The sequence below is a fragment of the Cupressus sempervirens genome, chromosome 11 (assembly GCF_028749045.1).
Source record: "Cupressus sempervirens isolate cs-2001-9-10 chromosome 11, ASM2874904v1, whole genome shotgun sequence".
Classification (NCBI taxonomy): domain Eukaryota; kingdom Viridiplantae; phylum Streptophyta; class Pinopsida; order Cupressales; family Cupressaceae; genus Cupressus; species Cupressus sempervirens.
The window spans coordinates 55,912,572-55,932,570 of record NC_143128.1 but is presented as its reverse complement, the minus strand read 5'-3'; the positions used below and the strand labels follow the sequence as shown (position 1 = coordinate 55,932,570).

The following is a 19,999-nucleotide window of genomic DNA, read 5'->3' as shown; positions in this document are numbered from 1 at the left end:
TGCATGAAAATTCAGAATTATGATGATTCTTGAAGACAATGATGTAATACAATTTGTTGATAAGGAATCCAAGCAACTTGATGCTGATCCTCATAGAACTATCTGGATTAAAGGAAAGAGGAAGCCATGAAAATCATATTTAGATCGAGTTAAAATGAAATAGTACCTATGCTAATGAAACATCAGACAACATTTAATATAATTAGTGTATTATTAAATGCATATGAGGTTAACAATGCAACTAGAACCCTTGCACTAAAAAGGCAACTAAATCGTATAAAATAAAGGAGGGAGAATCTATGAATTCATACTTCCTAAGGATGGCTAGTCTAAGAGATGAACTTGCAAGTATAGGGACCATAATTGAAGACAAAAAGCTATCACTTATGGCTATAGATGGGTTACCGGAATCATGGGAAACATTCTCACAAGGAGTAAGTGCTAGAGACAAGCTTCCAGACTTCAACAGACTTAAAGGAGATTGCCTTCAAGAAGAATCTAGGCAACTTAAGAAAGGACTGAAATCGAAAACTGGAGATGAAGAACTTCATGTTCTCAATACAAATTCCTACAAAGGAAAGAAGAAACACTTTAAGAAGAAGAAGGCCCCTCAAGGCAATAAAAAATTCAAGAGGGACATATCTAAAGTCAAATGCTTCAAATGTGAGAAACTTGGACATTATAAGTCAAATTGCTCTAAGAATACGAAACAAGTAAATTTCACAGAGGTAACTAAGGCAAAATAAGACTACAATCTTAAAAATTATGTACTGTATTCAGCACTACCAAATGGACTATCAAGCAAAGCATGGGTAATTGATAGTGGATCATCTCGACACATTACAGGATACAAAGAAGTACTAGACTCAATATTAGAAGAAGTTAATGACAAAGTTACCATAGGTGATAATTCCACTCATTCTGTCAAAAGAATTGGGAACTGCACCTTGAAACTGAAGTCGAGTATTTCTCTTCATCTCAAAGGAGTACTCTATGTACTAGGAATCAAGAGGAATATAATCTTTGTTACAACACTTGAAGATGATGGACATAAGGTTGCATTCATGGATGGTAAACTAATGACTTGGTCTAAGAACTCTTCATTTAAGAAATCAAAGTTGATTGGTCAAAGAAAGGGATACTTGTATGAATTAAATATAGAACCTATTCAAACCTTAATCCATGAAGCCGCTAATATAAATGAAGTATGGCATAGAAGGTTAGGGCAGCTAAACTTCAAAGCCTTATCGACTATGGAGAAGATGGTTACTGATCTACCTAAATTAAATAAAGATCATTCTAGCATATGCAGAAAGCAGTCATCAGTAGCACAGAGTTCCACAGAAGTTGAATACATTGCAGCTGCAATGGCTTCTCAGCAAGCAGTTTGGCTTAGAAAGTTACTTGTGGGATTATTTGATCAACCCACAAATCCCACTATTATTTGTTATGATAATAAGAGTTTCATCAAGCATTTTGTGAATCCAGTTTTCCATGACAGATCCAAGCATATTGAAATTCCTTACCATTATGTAAGAGATATGGTAGATAGGAAAACTGTCAAGTTAGAATAAATTTGCATTGCAGATCAGACAACGTATATTCTTACCAAACCTCTCTCTCGAGTGAAGATAGATCACTTCAGAAAAAGACTTGGTATGGTTGAATTATAATACATTTGTATTCTTTAATTATTAATGAAATAATTTTGTGTTAAAATTATCATTGTCAGGCTATTGACTAATATGGGCTTCTCCATATGTATTCATTATCTAAGAGGTGACGATCTTTAAGATAATGAACACTTGTATAAAAGACATTATGAGAGATGACGATCTCTGAGATAATGTACTGAACAGTAGAGAACTACTGTTAGATCTGGATGAGTTCAAGAGCACATTGTGATGTAGACATTTCTATGTCTACGAGTCATAACTTGGATAAAGGAAGAAATTAATCATTCTCTGGATTTTATCCTGTGTATTGGCAGATCAACTTAGGATCATATTGTGATATAGGCTTGTCAGTACCTATGAGTCACAACTTGGATAAAGGAAAAATTTAATCATTCTCCGGATTTTATCTTGTGTATGCAATACTGTTATCACAAGACTAGGTGATAATTCATATTATAGGTATATGACAAAGTATCATGTGTACAATGATACCACATGCTTAGAAGATTCGGATAGATATAGTGTATCATTCTATGCTTAGTCATCAATATTGATGGTGCTAGATATGTTATCTCTCATTATGATTATCAAGTTAAGAGGGAGTGTTAATTCTATGAGTAACTTTGATAATATAATTATTTGCTTCTTCAGATCGAATAGATCTGGTAATGCATTTTAATGAATTAGCCTTTAGAAGACATTTACTTTATCTTGCAGATCAATGTTCCATTTGGGAACATTTTCCTAAAGTCGTAATTGCTTAAATATAGTTAGTCTAACTAATTATTAGACATCTCTCAAGGACGCCGATTTGGATAAGTTAAATATGTTTTAGAAAGGGCCGACCTAAAAAGGATCATGTCCTTTATAAGAAAGGACATGCCCCTTGGGTTTACTATAAAAGAGAGGCAAGTATGTGGATAGAAGACACACATTAAACACAAACGAGTCTGCTCTTCTAGCATTACTACCTGGAGCGATTTTATATCAGGATTAAAATCGATTTCCAGAATTATACACCATTCTCCAAGAACATTTAATATTCTGTCCGGAATATCTAAGAACCATTCCCTACAAGGTTGAAGGTAATATATCAGTATTATTACATCAGAATTTGCAGAAAACTTACAAAAATCAACAAGTATGGCTGATCTGAAAGTTGTACTTATTGCATGACAAATACATGTTCCTAGTTGGTTCTTTGCTCTCAATCAATGCAAACATGCCATACAGCAATTATCCTTAAAAAACTAAGCACTTTTCAATTTTTGAGTTTAATTACCAATTATCCTAGATATTTGGTAATTAAACTCAAAAATCATATAAAATTGGCACATGTTTATCCACTTCCCGATAGAGACTTGGATTATACAGGGAAGAATTAAGGACTGTTGTGCATATTGCTTCCAATTGAAAGTAAATCTTGGCATTAGTACAATCATGATAGTTTTTCCTGAAGTTTGTTTAGTGAGGTGCTGGTTTTGGAGCCTACACCTGTTTCAACATGTCCAATGTAGGATCCTACAATTCCAACATGTGGGGAAACTTCTCTATATTCTCCAACTGTGGGAATGCTGCTGAAGACATACTCTAGTGTTACATTATCTCTTGACGGACTTGAACCCGGGTCTCCAATACGAGAACTTTATGGACTAATTAATTTGGCTTAGTATGTTATATGTTAACAATTACAAAGCATTACGAAATAAATGTGAATGGAGGTAAATGGACAATTAACTGATTAATGATATCATTTCTTCTGTTTTATTCTTATGGAATTTTAATTTATGGCCTAGATATTTTAAGAGACACCTGTATAATTTTTCTTTCTACTAACATCTCAGTTACACCAGCTATATGACAAGATTACGTTTAAGAAATTGAAGCTTCAAAGAAACTTTCCAAAGTACAATACATCCTAGCAATTCTATTACATTTAGTTAGATGATTAGCTCTTAAACCATTTTAACAGGGACATGTCACATACTACTAAAGGTGAGCTATATGCTATACATTTACCAAGTTAGATCATAACTGATCTAATAGCTCAAATAGGGAAAGACTTCTTAAAAACCCATGGGTCAAGTCCTCAAAAATTAACACATAACCTTCAAATGGTTTCCTGTTGACTATTTGGTATTTGCTACCCGAGTTTATAAGATCATCTGCATGTGGTTATAATGTTGTCTTTGTATGTGTGTAGATGTCTTATTGTATGTTTTTGCCCTGACACTTGTTGGTTGGAATATATTGCAATTTGAAAATCTTTTTAAAAATTTTCTGTTTCTTTTGTTCATTGATTTCAGATATGTTGCTTTCTTCACGTCTTCTGGTGGTTGTCTTTTTGTAAGGGCAGTTTATAGAGGTTATAAAGGAGTTTAATATTTGAGTTTCTAATAGAGCTTCAATTTTACCAGTACATTTTAAGGGCAAGAAGTGATATTTATATCTGGATTTGACAGAGCAATGCCATTGTTTTGAAATTCCAAAGCTAATTCAGTTTCTACCCCAGATAGTCAAGATGATTGTTGGTGATTGATTTGTTGGAAATTGCTTAATCTATGCATTTGTCATTTCTATGGTGATTAATCCCTATTCATTTTCAAAAGAAGCAACATCTGAAATAATCTAGGAGCTATTGATCAAAGCATGCTACTCTGGTTTCTTTTGTTATGAATTGATTTATTTTTTTAACAAATATTTTTGGTTCATTTTAGTTTCATTTTTAGCCTATAGAATCACTAGGTTGATCTGATTTGCACTTTGTTAAATATGTATTTTATTACGAGAAACAAATTAATCTCAAGATTAGATGTAATTGATTTTTTTAGCAAAATTGTTTTAGGTTTTCTTTTAGTTCTGGAGGTGAAGATTTAAACTGTGGTTTTAAATTTGTCTTTGCAGAAAGTTTGTACCTTATTTTGTTCATTTTTTACTTCATATGTATGCAACACATGCAATTGATGAACAGTTTTTGTTTTTGAATTTCTATGCCCTTTTTAATGCCTTCTTTCACCACTTGTCGAAGAAACCCTGCAACTAGTCAGTATTTGAGATTTTGCTATCCCATATGGAGAATCTACTGATGCCTCTTAACCTATCCATCTTTTTCAATTGAGATTACTGTATTTGTTAGTCTTTTTTAACTATCTGAGGAACATTTGTTCACAGCCACTGTTGCTGATTTTAATTACATTAGATTATTTTATCAGATTAAAAAGGATACTATTTCGTTTTGCAGGCAGTACGTGTGCGAATGCTGGAAGAATTGTCAAGTGGAAAAGACATACTGCCTGGAATACATTCATCTTTACATGATAGATCTGAACAAAGTAGTGATGAAGATAACACATTTATTCAAGCAACATAAATGTATCATATGTATGCACTTCTATCAATCAAAGATCATTCTTATGTTCAGAGTGCACTTTGAAAATTCACCTTAATGATGTAATCATTTTTATGGAGTGAAATTGCTTTTGGAATATTGTACGACATTTCAAAAGTAATTATATATTTATTGTAAGGACCATAGTTCAAAATCTTGTTCTCTCCTACTTATCATTGAGACCAAAAAAGAATGTTCTCGGCAAATATCAGAGATAAATTGGCAACTTCCAGAAAAATATTGGGAATATTAAAATGACTTCAATTTAATTAGAAATGCATTTTTTTGCAAAGTTCAATAAGGATATGCATCAAATGAGTAAATAAATCAAACAAACTGATCTAGATTTATATAAATGCAATCTGTAACAAAATTGCATCCTGATGTGGAATGTTGATGGTTGGCAGCCATATTTAGAGAGTCTGAACTCTAAAGCAAACTAGAAATAGCAAATTGTATTTGCAAAAAGATAAGGGAATAGAAATATCAAGTACAATATGAAACTAATCTACATCTTCCTCTTCCCCTTCATATTAAAAAAAAAAAGAATTTAGAAAACCTACTTGTAAATCCAAATAGGCTTGAAAAATCTCTTTTTATCCACTTAAAATGCACTTATAATTGATCTACATGACTACTAAAGACTATTTCTCTCCACCAAAACCCATCTCAAAACACTCAAAATTGCAAAATAAACAATGAATGGGCAAGTTGCTAGGCGTCCCAATAAGTCGTTAACATGTGAAGTTCACGATTTATTGCAGAGAAGTGGCCAATTTATCAATGAGAATTGAAGGTCTTCTCGGCTTGAATTTCTCACGTGAAAATCTTAAGTTTTCTTGTTTTGCAAAAGTTCTTGCAACAAGAAGAGATATATGCCACTTCTCAAAGATATTTTAATCTACGGTACAAACCTTAGATATTACTGATATGAGTGCAATTTAGCATTCACACATATTCATAATTACCAACTTAAAATTATGGATTGACAAATATTTCAAGCATAAGTAAATTAACTCTAACTTGCAAATATTTGTTGATATGTAATCAAATGAACCAAAATAAAATTTTACTCCAATGTTGTAAATAAAACATAATTGCTATATGTATATCTTAACCTATTTAATTAATGTTGAGAAATATACTTATCAAAATGTTTATTCATATATAAACTTATTTTATCTTTTATTAAGGTTTACATGCGCACGCACGCACACACATACACGTATGTATATATGTATATGTATGTATGTAGATGTAGATACATCTACATCCATGCACACACACCTACATCCACACCCATGCATGCACGCACACACGCATGCACGCGTGCACACACGCAGACATGCACACACACACACACACACAAATGTATGTATGTATGTAACACACACACACACACACACACACACACAAATGTATGTATGTAAAATATGCATTTGGTAAATTATAGCAGCGGTTAGGGTTCAATTTATGTTAAGATTTAATAAGAGTGTTAGGTTATGATTAGATTTGTGTTATGGTTAGGGTTACGACTGGAGATTGAATATGCTTAGGTTATGTATTGCATTTATGGTTAGACTAAGAAGTAGTGTTGGTTGAGGAATGAGGTTAGAGTTAGAGTTGCAATTGTTTTTAGTCATGGTTTTCTAAATACTATTTGTGTTACATCTATATTAGGTTTAATTTTGATTTTGAGATAGAGTTAGGTCTATGATTGTACGAAGAAGTTTGGGTTAGAGTAGATCAATAGAGGTAAGGTTATGTTTAAGGCTAGGTTTAAGAATGATTATTTTATTAATCTACAAGGGAGAGAACTTGGCCTGATCTAGGGATGGCTACATTCAAGAGAGCCATCTCATCCAAGGAAAGAAAAAGCTTAAAAGATCCATTAATAGGTCTAGAAAGTGCCTACAAAAAATAAAAATGATAATGACCATCAAGATTTGTTCTTCTCTCCACCCTTCTTTTGAGAGATAAGAAACATGCCAAAAGAGTATTTTCTCTTTTCTCTTTTTGCCTTTAACCATTTCCCAATTGTCTTCGACCTTGGTTGCCTCATCTTCTCATGCCATTTGATTTTCCTCAAAGCTAATCCCTATTGCCAATATGTTATTGCCCTATTGATTTTGATTTCCATATGAAAGTACATCCTTATCTCAAGACCCTACATGTTTATTTTCTCTTCCTTAAGGTGTAGTAACATCCTTCTTACAAGCCTCCTATTATAAAGTACAATCCACTAAGATAACTGAGAGAGGGGTGAATCAATTATGCACTTAAAACAACTCTAAATATCTTTATTAATTTTAAAACATGTAAATAGTAGATCCAACAACCATAGGAAAATAACCATGCATAATAACACCATATATGTTAACTAGGGAAACCTTTAATTAGAGGGAAAACCTTGGTGGGGATGGTACCCACAAAATGATGTACTAATTTAAAAGTTCCTTGTTAGAGGATAGACCTTGCTAAGAGTCAATGAAATACACATGTGAGTCCTTGTTAGGAGACTTTGAATCCTTGTTAGGATATTTCAACCCTATTAGGAGTTGAAAGGACAACTAAACCCACTATCCAAATAGTATCAGTACTATTCCTTATGAATAATACAATGTGAAACAACAATTATCCAACCAACGACTTGTCTTGCCAAATATAGTTCCTTGTAAGCTCACCGTGCCTCAATCACACCAAACTTTGCTCTGATCTTCACAAGTTTGCATATCAAACTCACACAATACATATTAGAAAGATATGATGGCATACCATACATTTCATCCAAGCAAAACATCTTTACTTTTTACTAAGTCCTTAAACAAGTATCGAGTCAACCTTGACGCTTTCCTAATTTACAATAATAATATAGAACCATCTTAAGATATTACAATACATGTTACACTTTATCCAACATTACAAGCAAATTGTTGTCTCATAGTCTTCATAACTTTTCACTTGATGATCTTTAGATTATGCCCTCTTAACCAATGCATGTTTTATATGTCTTCAACCTCTATCACGGGCCACTAAAGCTAATTCCATCTGTATGAGGAGAAAGAATAAAAATAACAATACCCACTTGCCATAAATATTGTTTGAAAGCTGCCTTTATTAAAATCTTCATAACTCTGTCTAGTCTTCTTATATCCGTACACACTCTTAACTATAGCATTTAGTAATATTGTAAAACATAACCTCAAGTGCAGAAAAGCTTCTCTTCAATCCTCCAATTGCACCAAACACTTCTACCTTTGTAATTTTGCCAATCTAATCGGTATGATGACATCAATGGAAAATACAATCATGAATGCAACACAAACTCTGAATCATGTCTCCAACAATGGTAATATACTCCCCCATACGAATATCATCAACATTCATGCGAACAATCTCCCCCTTTAACATTGATGGCAACATAGACGAAAAATCTCTAAGTTCCAAGAATACCAAATATACTTCTTAGTCATCTATCTTTGCTCCCCCATTCATGCTGCTCATGAATGTAATCAACATCTTTCTTAATCATCTTCATCAATCAATAATATCTCTTCCAAGTACACATCTCTCTCCAAAGAATGTTTTAAATTTAATGTTTCTCATATACTCATCTCTCCTCAAATATAATGTACAAACCTGTGATACCTCGCAAGGGACCTCTTCGCTAGTGACACTCCTCTCGTAGCACTCAGCCTCACTACAGGGCCTCTGGTAGCTGCCAACCTTATCAGTCGTTGTTGAAATTTTTCCCTTTGAGGACAGATACCTAATCTTTTCCGTTATGTCTCCTACCTTCTCCTTTTAATTTACTTGTTCTTTTGTAGACACCATTCAATGCTTTGTTTGTCAGCTATCTTCTTGGTGTAAGCTTCAGTCCCATAGACCCAAGTTGTGGTCTTTTGTTGGACATTAATAAAATTATCTTATCTATCTTATCCTATGTACTCATCTCTCTAGCATTAACATCAATGACAAATTTTTAATACTGTCAATTCTCAAAGTTCAATAATTTCCAAAGCAATCTGTTCAATCTCCAATGGCCAAAGACACCATCAATACCAATACTAAGAGTCCTCAATTACTCATCTCAAACACATATAATCCCCCATAGAAACATCAAACATCCAGTCTAGATAAAGAAATAGTGTGCTGCTACCATTTAGACTAATGCAATCTTTGCATCATCTACTCAAAAGTAGGTAGGGGCATAATCCCAAACATACATCTCAAATACTCAAATGCATCCTTAGCCAAAGGTTTTTTGGATATATCTTCTATTTGTTCCTTTGTGCTAGCATATTCTAATCTAATCTCTTTTTCTATAACCTTCTCTCTCCAGACTTTATACTTAATAGATATATGCTTTGTCTTTGAATGTAATATTGGATTCTTTGACATACTTACAGTACTTGTGTTATCACAAAGTATGATAGCAAGCACAGTGAACTCTATCCCAATGTGTTTTAACATTTGCTTGATTCAAATAATCCAATTACAATTATTTGCTACTGCTACACACTCTACTTCTTTTGTAATATGCGAAATGCAATTCTTTATCTGCTCTACCACTGGTGCTCTTTTTTCATCTACACTTCTTGCCCAATCAACACCAATGTATGCACATAAAGTGAAAATATATGATCTATCATATCATAATCCATTATTAGGTGTGCCTTTCAAATATCTAAACATTCTTTTTACTCCTACATAAAATGTCTCTTTAGGATTTGCCTGAAATCTTGCCAAATTCCAACTGCATTAGCTATATTAGGTCTCATGTATGTCAAATACTACAATCCACTAATCATAGATCTATACTTTTTTTGTTCAATAGTAGGGGATTCATCTTTGCTAGATAACTTACATCTAGTTACCCTAGGCATTCCAATAGGTTTACAACTTTCCAATCCAAATATTTTTAGCAAATATTTAAGATACTTTGTTTGTGATATAAAAAGTGTCATCTTTGTTTTATACAATCTACAATCCCAAAAAGTATTTCATCTCTCCAATCATACTCGTCTCAAATTATTTCCTTATTTCTTCTGAAAATACCTTGCTTCATCATTACCTCCAAAAATAATATCATCCACAAATACAACAACAATCAATAAGCCTCTATCATTCTTTCTTAGATACAAGTTACTGTCAGTGTTACCTCTCACAAATACCAAAATTTTCAAGTATTTATCCAAAATTGCATACCAGGTTCTAGGTGCTTGTTTCAGTCCATACAATGCCTTTTCAATCTACAAACCATATCCTCTTTATCTATTAAAATAAACCCATTAGGATTTTCAATCTATACCCCTTCTAGTTCACCATTGAGAAAAGTTGATTTGACATCTATTTGGTAAACTTTAAAGTTCTTGTTAGTTGCACATGCCAAAAATATTCTTACTGCCTCTAGTCTAGAAACAGGTGCAAAGGTTTCTTCAAAATTAATTCCTTCTTGCTGTGAATAACCTTTACATACCAATCTTTCTTTGTTTCTCACAACTTCACCTTGCTCATTCATCTTGTTTCTAAATACGCATTTAGTTCCAATAACATTTTTATCTTTAGGTCTAAGAACTAGTTCCTAAGTCTTATTCTTTTCAATATGATCTAATTCTTCTTTCATAGCTTTAAACATTTTCAATATGATCTAATTCTTCTTTCATAGCTTTAAACATAGTTCTTTATGTACCTTGTTCCTTGTCATAACTCCTTTGTCTTTGCTTCCAATTATCTATTCAGCAAGATGATTCTTTGCCACATTCTTGTTAGGCATCACTTGTTCAATTTTGACTTCTTTTCTAGGTTATGGTCTAGGTTCTTCTCTCTTTTCTTCTCTTAATTCATTCTGCAAATCAGTGTCATTTTCATAAAATAATTCCTTATCAACATTCTTCTTGTTAGTTCTTTGATTAGTAACAACTCAAATCCCCACCTCTATAGCCTCCTTTACTACTAGAATCCCAAATTTTCTATGATGGTTTGAACTCCTCTTGGAACCTATGGCCTTCACTTCTCCTTCTATAGCCACTATTGAGACCTCTATGATCCCTTCATCCGCCCCTTTGCTTTTTCTCCTGCCTCCTTTTATTCTTTTCTTCCACTTTGAGTATTTAGTGATAGAAATTATGGATTGTAGTAGGACTTAACAAAATGATCTCATCTTGGATGTTCCACATTACTCTATTTAAATACCTATCTACCTTTACACTTTCATCCTTTCCAATACTAAATCTCAAACATAACTTCTAAAATTCTTTGGTGTATGAGCTTACATTTAAGTCTTTCTTCTTTAGGCTTTATCTCTTCTTGTGGTGTTGGACTTTGGAGTCCTTGGGTACATGGGTTTCCCTAATCTTGGAAACCATTCTCTTCCAAGTTCCAATCACTTGTTTTCCTTCTTTCATTCTTTTTGTCTGAAAAAATTTCCACTTGGTCAAAACAACTCCCTTTAATTTAGATTTTGCTACCTTCACTTTTTGTGCCTTTGTAACTCCCTCACACTCAAAATGATTATGTAGTGCTTTAACCCAATCCATGACTGAATTTGGATCCATCTTCCCACTAAATGTAGGTACTTCTTCTAGGGATTTATCTCCCAAGGCTTGTGAGGCTTTAAGAAAAAGTTCTTCAAGTAGGACCTCCTTTGGTTTTGTACCTTCTTAAATTGAAAGAACTCCAATTTAGTGGAGGTTTGCACCTATTTAATGCGAGATCGTCATATTATCTCCCTCTTTCATTTCTTTTTCCCTTTAATGAACTTTCTCCTAGATAGAATTGGGGTAAAACCTAATAGATCCTCTTTTAGGCTCCTATTTTTATGGTGATAAGCTCGAGGTAGGATGTATTTCCCATAGGTCCTTCATTTCCATCCACCTTTCCACTTGGAATCTACTCCTAGCACCAAAATAGGGTTTCCTCATAATCTAAACTTGATTTCTGGATTTTGAGACTTGTTTTGTGGTCTTGTGATTGTCCCTAAGGTTTGTGCAACTATCAATTGGGGGCGCATTGTGCACATAATGCACCACGGGTGCATTGCACCCTTGATGGACCAATTAGGGGCACACTATGCCCCTCGTGGGGCCTTATTTAGGTGCTTTTTCTATGGGTCCTGTGTTTTAGATAATCAGGTGTCAACTTCTAGGATAGTTGACTTGTAGGAGTTAGTTAATTCTAATATCTATATAAACCCTTCCATTTTATCCAATTATCATATTACAATATCTTTCTAACAAATATTCAATCCTTCACAAGTTTTAGCATTCAAACATTCTAGTTTCAAGCCTTCAATAACCCTTTCAAGCATTCCTCCATTGAAGATCAAGGATTCAAGCACTCAAGCAATTGAAGGAGCTTATCTTCAAGATCTTCTTCAATATATTCAAAATCCTTTGGCACATATGCTACATCCATTCAACTTCATCTTCTTGGCTCAAATCCAATGTTGAAGTCAAGCACATTGCATTCGATTAAAGAGATCCAAATTTGTGAGGTGAATTTGTACATTTGTTTTACATTCATGTTATTTCAATTATTTCAATTCAAGGTTAATTCCTAGAATGAGTTTTTACCATCGCAAACCCCTCATAAACAACAAAAACCCCTTGTTTGTAGATTGCAGATATCACATTGATAGATGGGTTGTAGATTAGAGTAACCTTTTTTGGCTTTCTTCTAAATTGGGAAATCAGAATTATCATCGGACACAGTCAATCAGGGTTGCACTGGACCCTTGATGCACTAGTTTTCCCCTGAGAAATCACTAAAATATATTTTTTGGTTTTGTCAGTTACATAATTCACGCCAGAATCTAAACATTTCCTCTCGTTACAATCATTATAGAAAGCATAAAGAAGACTTTAAGGGTGAGTTTCCTTTCCCTTCTTTATCGATTCAATACATTTACATTTAACATATACACAAATTGTAGGTTCTTAAATGATTTTAGACATCTTTTGCCTATTCTTCCTAGATCTAATTTGCATTAGTGCTCCTTATTTTATTTGGTTAGCACTAATCTCTCTAGACCTAGTCTTACAAAATCAGGGTTGAAAGGTTTCTCTTCCTTATTTACCCCTTTCTATATCACACACTTGCATATGTAAGTGAGTTATGTGATAAACCTAGGGTTTGTATCCTTGATTCACATTTCCCACCACATAGTTTCAGGATCACATCCTCTTTCTTTCTTAATATTTCTTCTTAGTTATTTTTTCCACATGTTCAACCTTTCTTTCTAATTTTTCCAATTTATCATTCACCATCCTACTCTCATCCTCTTGTTCTTGTACTTTCTTCATAAGCTTTGCATTAGTCAGCATATCGATTTCTCCAATTTTCCACATCTACAATGAACCTTATATCCTTTCCCAAGTCTCTACCTAGGCTATCATACCAATGTGATAGGGAGTTATTAGGTTTGACCTATTCTTGCACCTTCCAATAACCCACTCTCTCTTTCACACTTGGATTCAATAATTGACAAGTTCCAACTATCTCAAATGCCTTTTAAGATGAACTCAAAAAAAATGGGTTCTTCCCTAGGACTTCCCCAATCTAGACTCATCGGAGCTCTCCACTCTACAAAGTAGCCTAATAAGCCTATCCATAGCCACTTCTAAATGCACTTTTGGAGAAACACAAGGTTGGATGATCTTACAAAACTCACTTTTACCTAGCACAACTCACTCTTGGAGACTCTTGAACTCTTTCTTTCGTAATTTCCCAATCAGTGTTTCAAGAGTTGCTAGGACAAGCCCCCAATCAGACCTAGGGTTTGAGTTACAAGGAATAAATCAACATTATTCCAAAGGACACCTCAAAAAATGACCATTTCTAATACCCTTTTGGGAGATCTCAAAGTTCCACAAGGTTTTAAGCCAGTACCTTCTATACAACTCTTTGTTCCAATATTGATGCATATAGGCCCAATAAGGCTCACACTACATTCTCTTACTTAAAAATCAAAGAAATGGATTCAAAATCTATCATGCCCACTGAATAAAGTCTCTACTCATTCAAATGACCTTTCCTCATCGTCCAACCCAAATAATCATTCCACCCTTCCAAGCATTTTGGTCTTCTTTGTAATTTTCGTAGCTAGGCATAAAATGCTACATGCCTAGGGTTTACTCTATGTTCTACTAGAGATTTTTTTCCTAAAAACTCTCCACTACAACATAATGCATAAAACCCCTATTCACATTCCTCCAAAGTTTTTGCACTTCCTACAGATAAAACTCACCATAGCCCCACATTTTTAATATCAAACCCTATGACTGCCAATAAGTTATATTTTTTGGAAAAATATCAATCCATGCCTACCAAATTGAAACTTTGAAAAGACACCAAGGAAAAATACTAAAGACTAACTAAAAAAATAAATATACAAGAAAATAAACCAAAATTCAATCTTACTATAAGTAATTGACTCAAGCTAAATGCACTTGTATAGAAAGCTCAAAATTGCCACAATTTTCTATTTTCAAAATCACATCCAAGCTTGGTACATTTAATATGAGGACCATTTAACCAAATTATACTCACCTTTCAACTAAATTGAATCTTCTATAACTTATCGTTTTCTTCAACGCAACTTCTTGCAAAATTTTCTTGAGCAACATGAAAAGTTGTCATGCAACTTTTGATCTAAAGATATAAAATTGCTCCAAATTTCTTCCAAATGAATTTAAAGGACTTCATGACCAAAAAAAACATAAATCTTCCCCTATTACATCACATATTATCAATTTTCTTACAGCTCCAACTCAAAGCAATTTTCACCTTGACTGCTTTAGTCAAGCCTAGTTGACCTATTACCTATTCTATGATACCTAAATGAGATTCTAGGTTTCACTTATTCACTCAAGACCTACATAGATCTGTTCCATCCTCTAAACATGATCCTACACAGCCAAAACTAAACATCTACTTGGTTCTTCTGCACCACAAAGTTTAGTAGAGTTTGAGTGACCTCTAGAGACATTCTATCTTCTAATTTACAATCCCCATAAAGCCCCTTTGTTATCTATCATTTAGACCTATAGGATTTTATCTTGTAGGCCCGTTCTATAAATTGTAGAATAAACAAATTGTTGTCGTTGCTCCTTCTAATACAAAACAATTCTTCTTCCCAATAATGGACTAGAAATTGCATCTTGTAATGCAAATGGGTACATAGAAGAAGTGTGGAAGGCCAATTAAAATAAAATTGGTCTTTTTTTGTCAATTATAATATTTTATTAAAATAAATATTAACTATGTAAAATTTTAATGTACATTTGATCATATATATGAATTAAATAAAAATAAAAATAAAAATTAGTTTTTAAATTATGAATAAATTAATAAATACAATCACATATGAATATGTAGGTAGTGCTTTAATTTTAATTTTTAGTAATATTTGTGAACATTAAATTAAATCATACACTCTCTTACAAAAAAAGAGAGCTCATTCCTACAAAAGATAAACTACATTTTGAAAACAATAGAGAAAAAATTAACCAAAAGAGTGTTGGAACTACAATTGGAACAATTGTTATGTTGTCATTGACGTCAAACCTTACTGGTAAGACATTTGCTAATAGTGTAGAGTGCCATATTATTTAATTGATGAAGAATATTTGAATAGAGAGATAACAAGATGGACTAGTAAAGTGGTTGAGTCAAGAGGAGTAAGTATGATGGAACTATAAAGGGATCAATTAGTATTTGACAAGATAATATGTTGTTTGATCATTGTATTAAGTGAAGAAGAAAGATGAGTTGAAGTATAGAACAGATGATTGATGATGATTGATAATATTTTGTTCTTTTCTCTCTAGCACTTTTTTTTTTATGATAAAAAAAACTATAAACAATGAAATCTAGAAATTTGAAAGAATTGACATGGATTATGGAACTCTATTAGATCTCAGAAGTCAAGAAGTTAAGTAAAACATGTGCTTGACTGAGCAATAGGTTACTAGGTCAATGAAGAAGCTAAGAATTACTGAGCAAAGGATTTAGGAACTTAAGTATCAACTGAACAATTTAGTATTAGCCAAGTGATGGTAATGAATGAGCAAGATGAAGGGAAATTGAAGTAATGACTGAGCACAATGATGATCGAGCAATCCAATGTAAGACGAGTGAGACAAATCAATAGTGACTGAGCTACCTAGTGATGATCGAGTGTCAGCAAACTAATAGTTTGAGAAAGAATCAAGATTTGAGGCTGACACAATTGAATATTTAGAATAGTCAAAAAATGTTAAAGATGAGGACTGATGAGCTAACATATTTAACACATGAATTAAGTTTACTAAGTGATCTAAGGTGATGATTCAATGAGAAGTTTCCAAAAGTTTCAAGGAAAGAAGAAGAAGAATAAAATGATGGACAAATTCAATGAATTTGATCAGATCTGCGGTTATGTTTAAGAAACAAAAATATTAAACCTATCTATTTAAGGAGGCATGTGAGATATTTTACAATTGTTGTTGGTTGGCAAATTTATGAAGAATAGTGGAAGAACAAAAGTTGTGGAGGGAAAGTGAGTAGTTGGTGAAAGCGAGATTGCTTGAGGTGTTACCAAGAAGATTAGAGATGGAGAATTTGATGAAGTCCAGTAAATGAATAAGGAATGAGCCAAATGAAAATCTAAACATGCAAAGTGAGTTGTAATTTATTAGATCAACCTAGCTATTACTTTTTAACCATTGTGGCAATAAAATCCTTTAATCATGTTTGACCTAACATCATATTGTAAACCCTTTAATCAAGGTGACATTCTGATGGAATATTTTGAAGACCTCCCACAAGGCCAGTCCTAATAGGATGATTAAATCCTTTAATAGGGTCAAACCTAATAGCATATTTTTTAACCTTTAGTAGGGTTGGCTCTTAACTAAGCTCACTTCAGAAGAGTGAAAAAATTGGTAGCATGTTACTTGGTGGTTTTTTCCAAATTGGGTTTCTATGTTAAATCCTGGTGTCATACTTGTGTGAATGTTGTTTTCATGTGTCATGATATTTACTATTATATGTTTCTACAATTTGGCTAACACTAAAACAGAGAGATAAGTATTGATATGGAAAGTTTAGTTGCTAATGATTTTCTATATGGACCAAGTGGATTTATGAGTTTGATTAAGTGGTTTGAATTTGTTAAAAGTTAAATTAGTACATCTAGACTTGAGGATAACTAATTCACCCCCTCCAGTTATTCTAATCATTCTAACAATTGGTATCAGAGTTGTGGTGTTTGCAAGGAAATTTTCAAGGGATTTAAGCTAAAGATCAATATTTACAAGAGAGAGGTACCCAAGTTGACAAAGAGAAATTCCTAGCATGGCAATGCTTGATGAGATTGCATCTATCTAGAGTTATATATTATACACAATACTACTTGGACAATAAATACATAGAATTTCCTAGACCCATGACAATTGATCAAATAAAAGAAAATGAGCACAATCAAATTATGATAGATCTAGCCTCTTCCCTAAGTTATGTTGATTTTGATGATGTGAAGGATTTCACTACTAGATAGAAAATGTGGGATAAGTTGGCACAAGTTTAGGGAGGAGATAAAAATGTGTTAAGGGCTAAAGTTGAAAGTTTGAGAGGCAAGTTTGATGACACAAGAATGAAAGAAGGAGAAATTGTTTCCTAGTATCATGTTTGAATCAAAGAAGTGGTGAATGAAATTAGAGGTGCTAGAGCCAACATATCTAAAGAGAGTGTGATCAACAAGGTATTAATAAATTCACTTCCTATTTATGCCATTAGAGTGTCTGCAATAGAAGAACTAAGATGTACACTTGGTAATGACCTAGCCCTAGATAATCTAATTGGTAGACTCACTCTATTTGAATTATAAAATTTTGATAACTATACACCTTCTAGTGTTGAATGTAATTTAAAGTGTCAACTAACCCTTGATGGATCAAAAAGAAGAAAAAGTCCAAAACATAAGCTTGTGGATAGTGATAGTGAATTAGATGATGACCTTGAGAATCTAGAAGCATTATTAGTGAGAAGGCTACCAAAAGGATAAGGAAAATAAAAAGGTAAACTTCCTATAATCTATTTTACATGTAATCAGGTTGGTCATATTGCTGTAAGATGTCCTAATAGAGATGAAGGGGGAAAGGAAAGACAATAGATACCGAGGAAGGAGATACCACTAAGACAAATGAGGTAACCAAGACTACAAGGGAAAAGGTAAGAAATCTTGTTACATTGTAGAAGAAGATGGTTGTGAAAGTGATTCTCATGAACATGATGAAGGAGTTGTTTATGTTGCAATGAAAGATGAATCTGATGACTGATGGATGGTGGTATCCCCTAGATTCTAGAATTTGATGGCAGTTGCTCTTCAACATGGTCCAAAGAGGGTGCAGTTCTTATTTCCCCTTCTAGAGAAAAATTTCATTTTTCTTTCTTACTTTCATTTGAAAAAAAAAACACAATGGAGTATGAGGGTTTATTGTTCGGGTTAGAAGAGGGAAAAGGGAAAGGTATTAAATTTCTCAGGGTGAGAGGGGATGTTGAGATGATTGTAAAGCAGGTCAACAAATTGTTCACAATAAAGAACGAAAGAATAAGGAACTATATAAATTGAGTATGGGATGAATTGGATTGGTTTGATGCTTTTTCAATTAAATCTATGCCTAGGAAACTTAATACTCAAGCATATACACTAATAGTGTCAGCATCTTTTCTAATCCCTCACCCAAATTTTGCAGATGGAAGTTGTACCATTGAAATAATACATAGGTTGAGCATACTTAATAATGCCCACTCTTGGCAGGTTTTCAAAGACGATACCCATATCAATTGTTTTTGTAAAGTTTAGATAAATTTTTATCTAGGAAACTACTCTTATTTAACATATTAGTAGGAATGATAAATGGATAGTTTTTGAAATATAAAGTGACGAAAACAAGGGGGTCAGCCCTTAAAAAAAAGCTGGTAACCAGCACACTACCAGCAAACACCTACAAAATTAACAAGGGGCAACCTAGCCACATAAACTATATCATCCAAAAAGCATAGGCAAGAAGGAAGTAAATCAAGTAAAAGTCTAAATCAATCTAACCAACTAATGTTGAGGATCACATAAACAATAACAGTAACCAAAAAATATAGTACTAAACAAACTATAAAGTTCTGAATAAAAAACTGTTGGCTCATACTGATAAATGGATAGTTGGTAGTGGTTTCTCACATCATATAATGGTGATACAAGTAATTTTGAGAAGTTAGAACACTATAATGAAAGCTATGTTAAGTTTGGAAATGATTCACCATGTTATGTGAAAGGTAAAGGATCTATTATATTGAATGACAAGATTAGATTTGACAATGTATATTGGGTTGATGGACTAAAATATAATTTCTTGAGTGTGGCACAATTGAATAGTTCAGTTTACTAAGTTCAATTTCAAAACAAGAAAATAATAATATACGATATTATTAGTGAATTGATTGGAAATGGAGAGAAAAAAAGAGGTAACTTATTTTGTCTAGACCTATTTGAAAATATATGTTTATTTGCACAATCTGAAGATGTTTGGTTATGGCATAGGAGGTTGTGTCATGTGAAAATTGATAATTTGCTAAACATTAGTAAGTTGAAAAAAGTAATAGGACTACCAAGATTGAGAAAAAATGATAAAGTGATGTGAAAACAATGTTAAATGGGAAAAATGACAAAGTCTAGTTTCAAGAGCAAGACCTATTATGACATTTTGGAGTTGGTTCATACCGATTTATGTGGTCCTATTAGAGTGTAAAGTTATTATGATGAAAAGTTATTTATCCTATTTTTTGATGATTTATCTAGAATGATGACTGTGTTGTTTCTAAAATGAAAATATGATGCTTATCAAATGCTTAAGGGGTATTTAGCTAGAGTTGAAAATAAAATTGGTAAAAATTTGAA

General features: G+C 33.0%; 1 protein-coding gene across 2 annotated transcripts in view; it reads left to right on the top strand.

Annotated features, from left to right (window-relative positions):
• The window catches only part of RECA1 (recA DNA recombination family protein), a 135,381-nt gene extending 130,016 nt beyond the window's left edge, over positions 1-5,365 (top strand). For both annotated transcript variants that reach the window (XM_089808462.1, XM_089808461.1), the window contains exon 13: positions 4,918-5,365. In XM_089808462.1, coding sequence (XP_089664588.1) covers positions 4,918-5,046 — 129 coding nt within the window. In that variant the 3' untranslated portion in view covers positions 5,047-5,365. The remainder of the gene's footprint in view (positions 1-4,917) is intronic.
• The last annotated feature ends 14,634 nt before the right edge of the window (positions 5,366-19,999 follow it).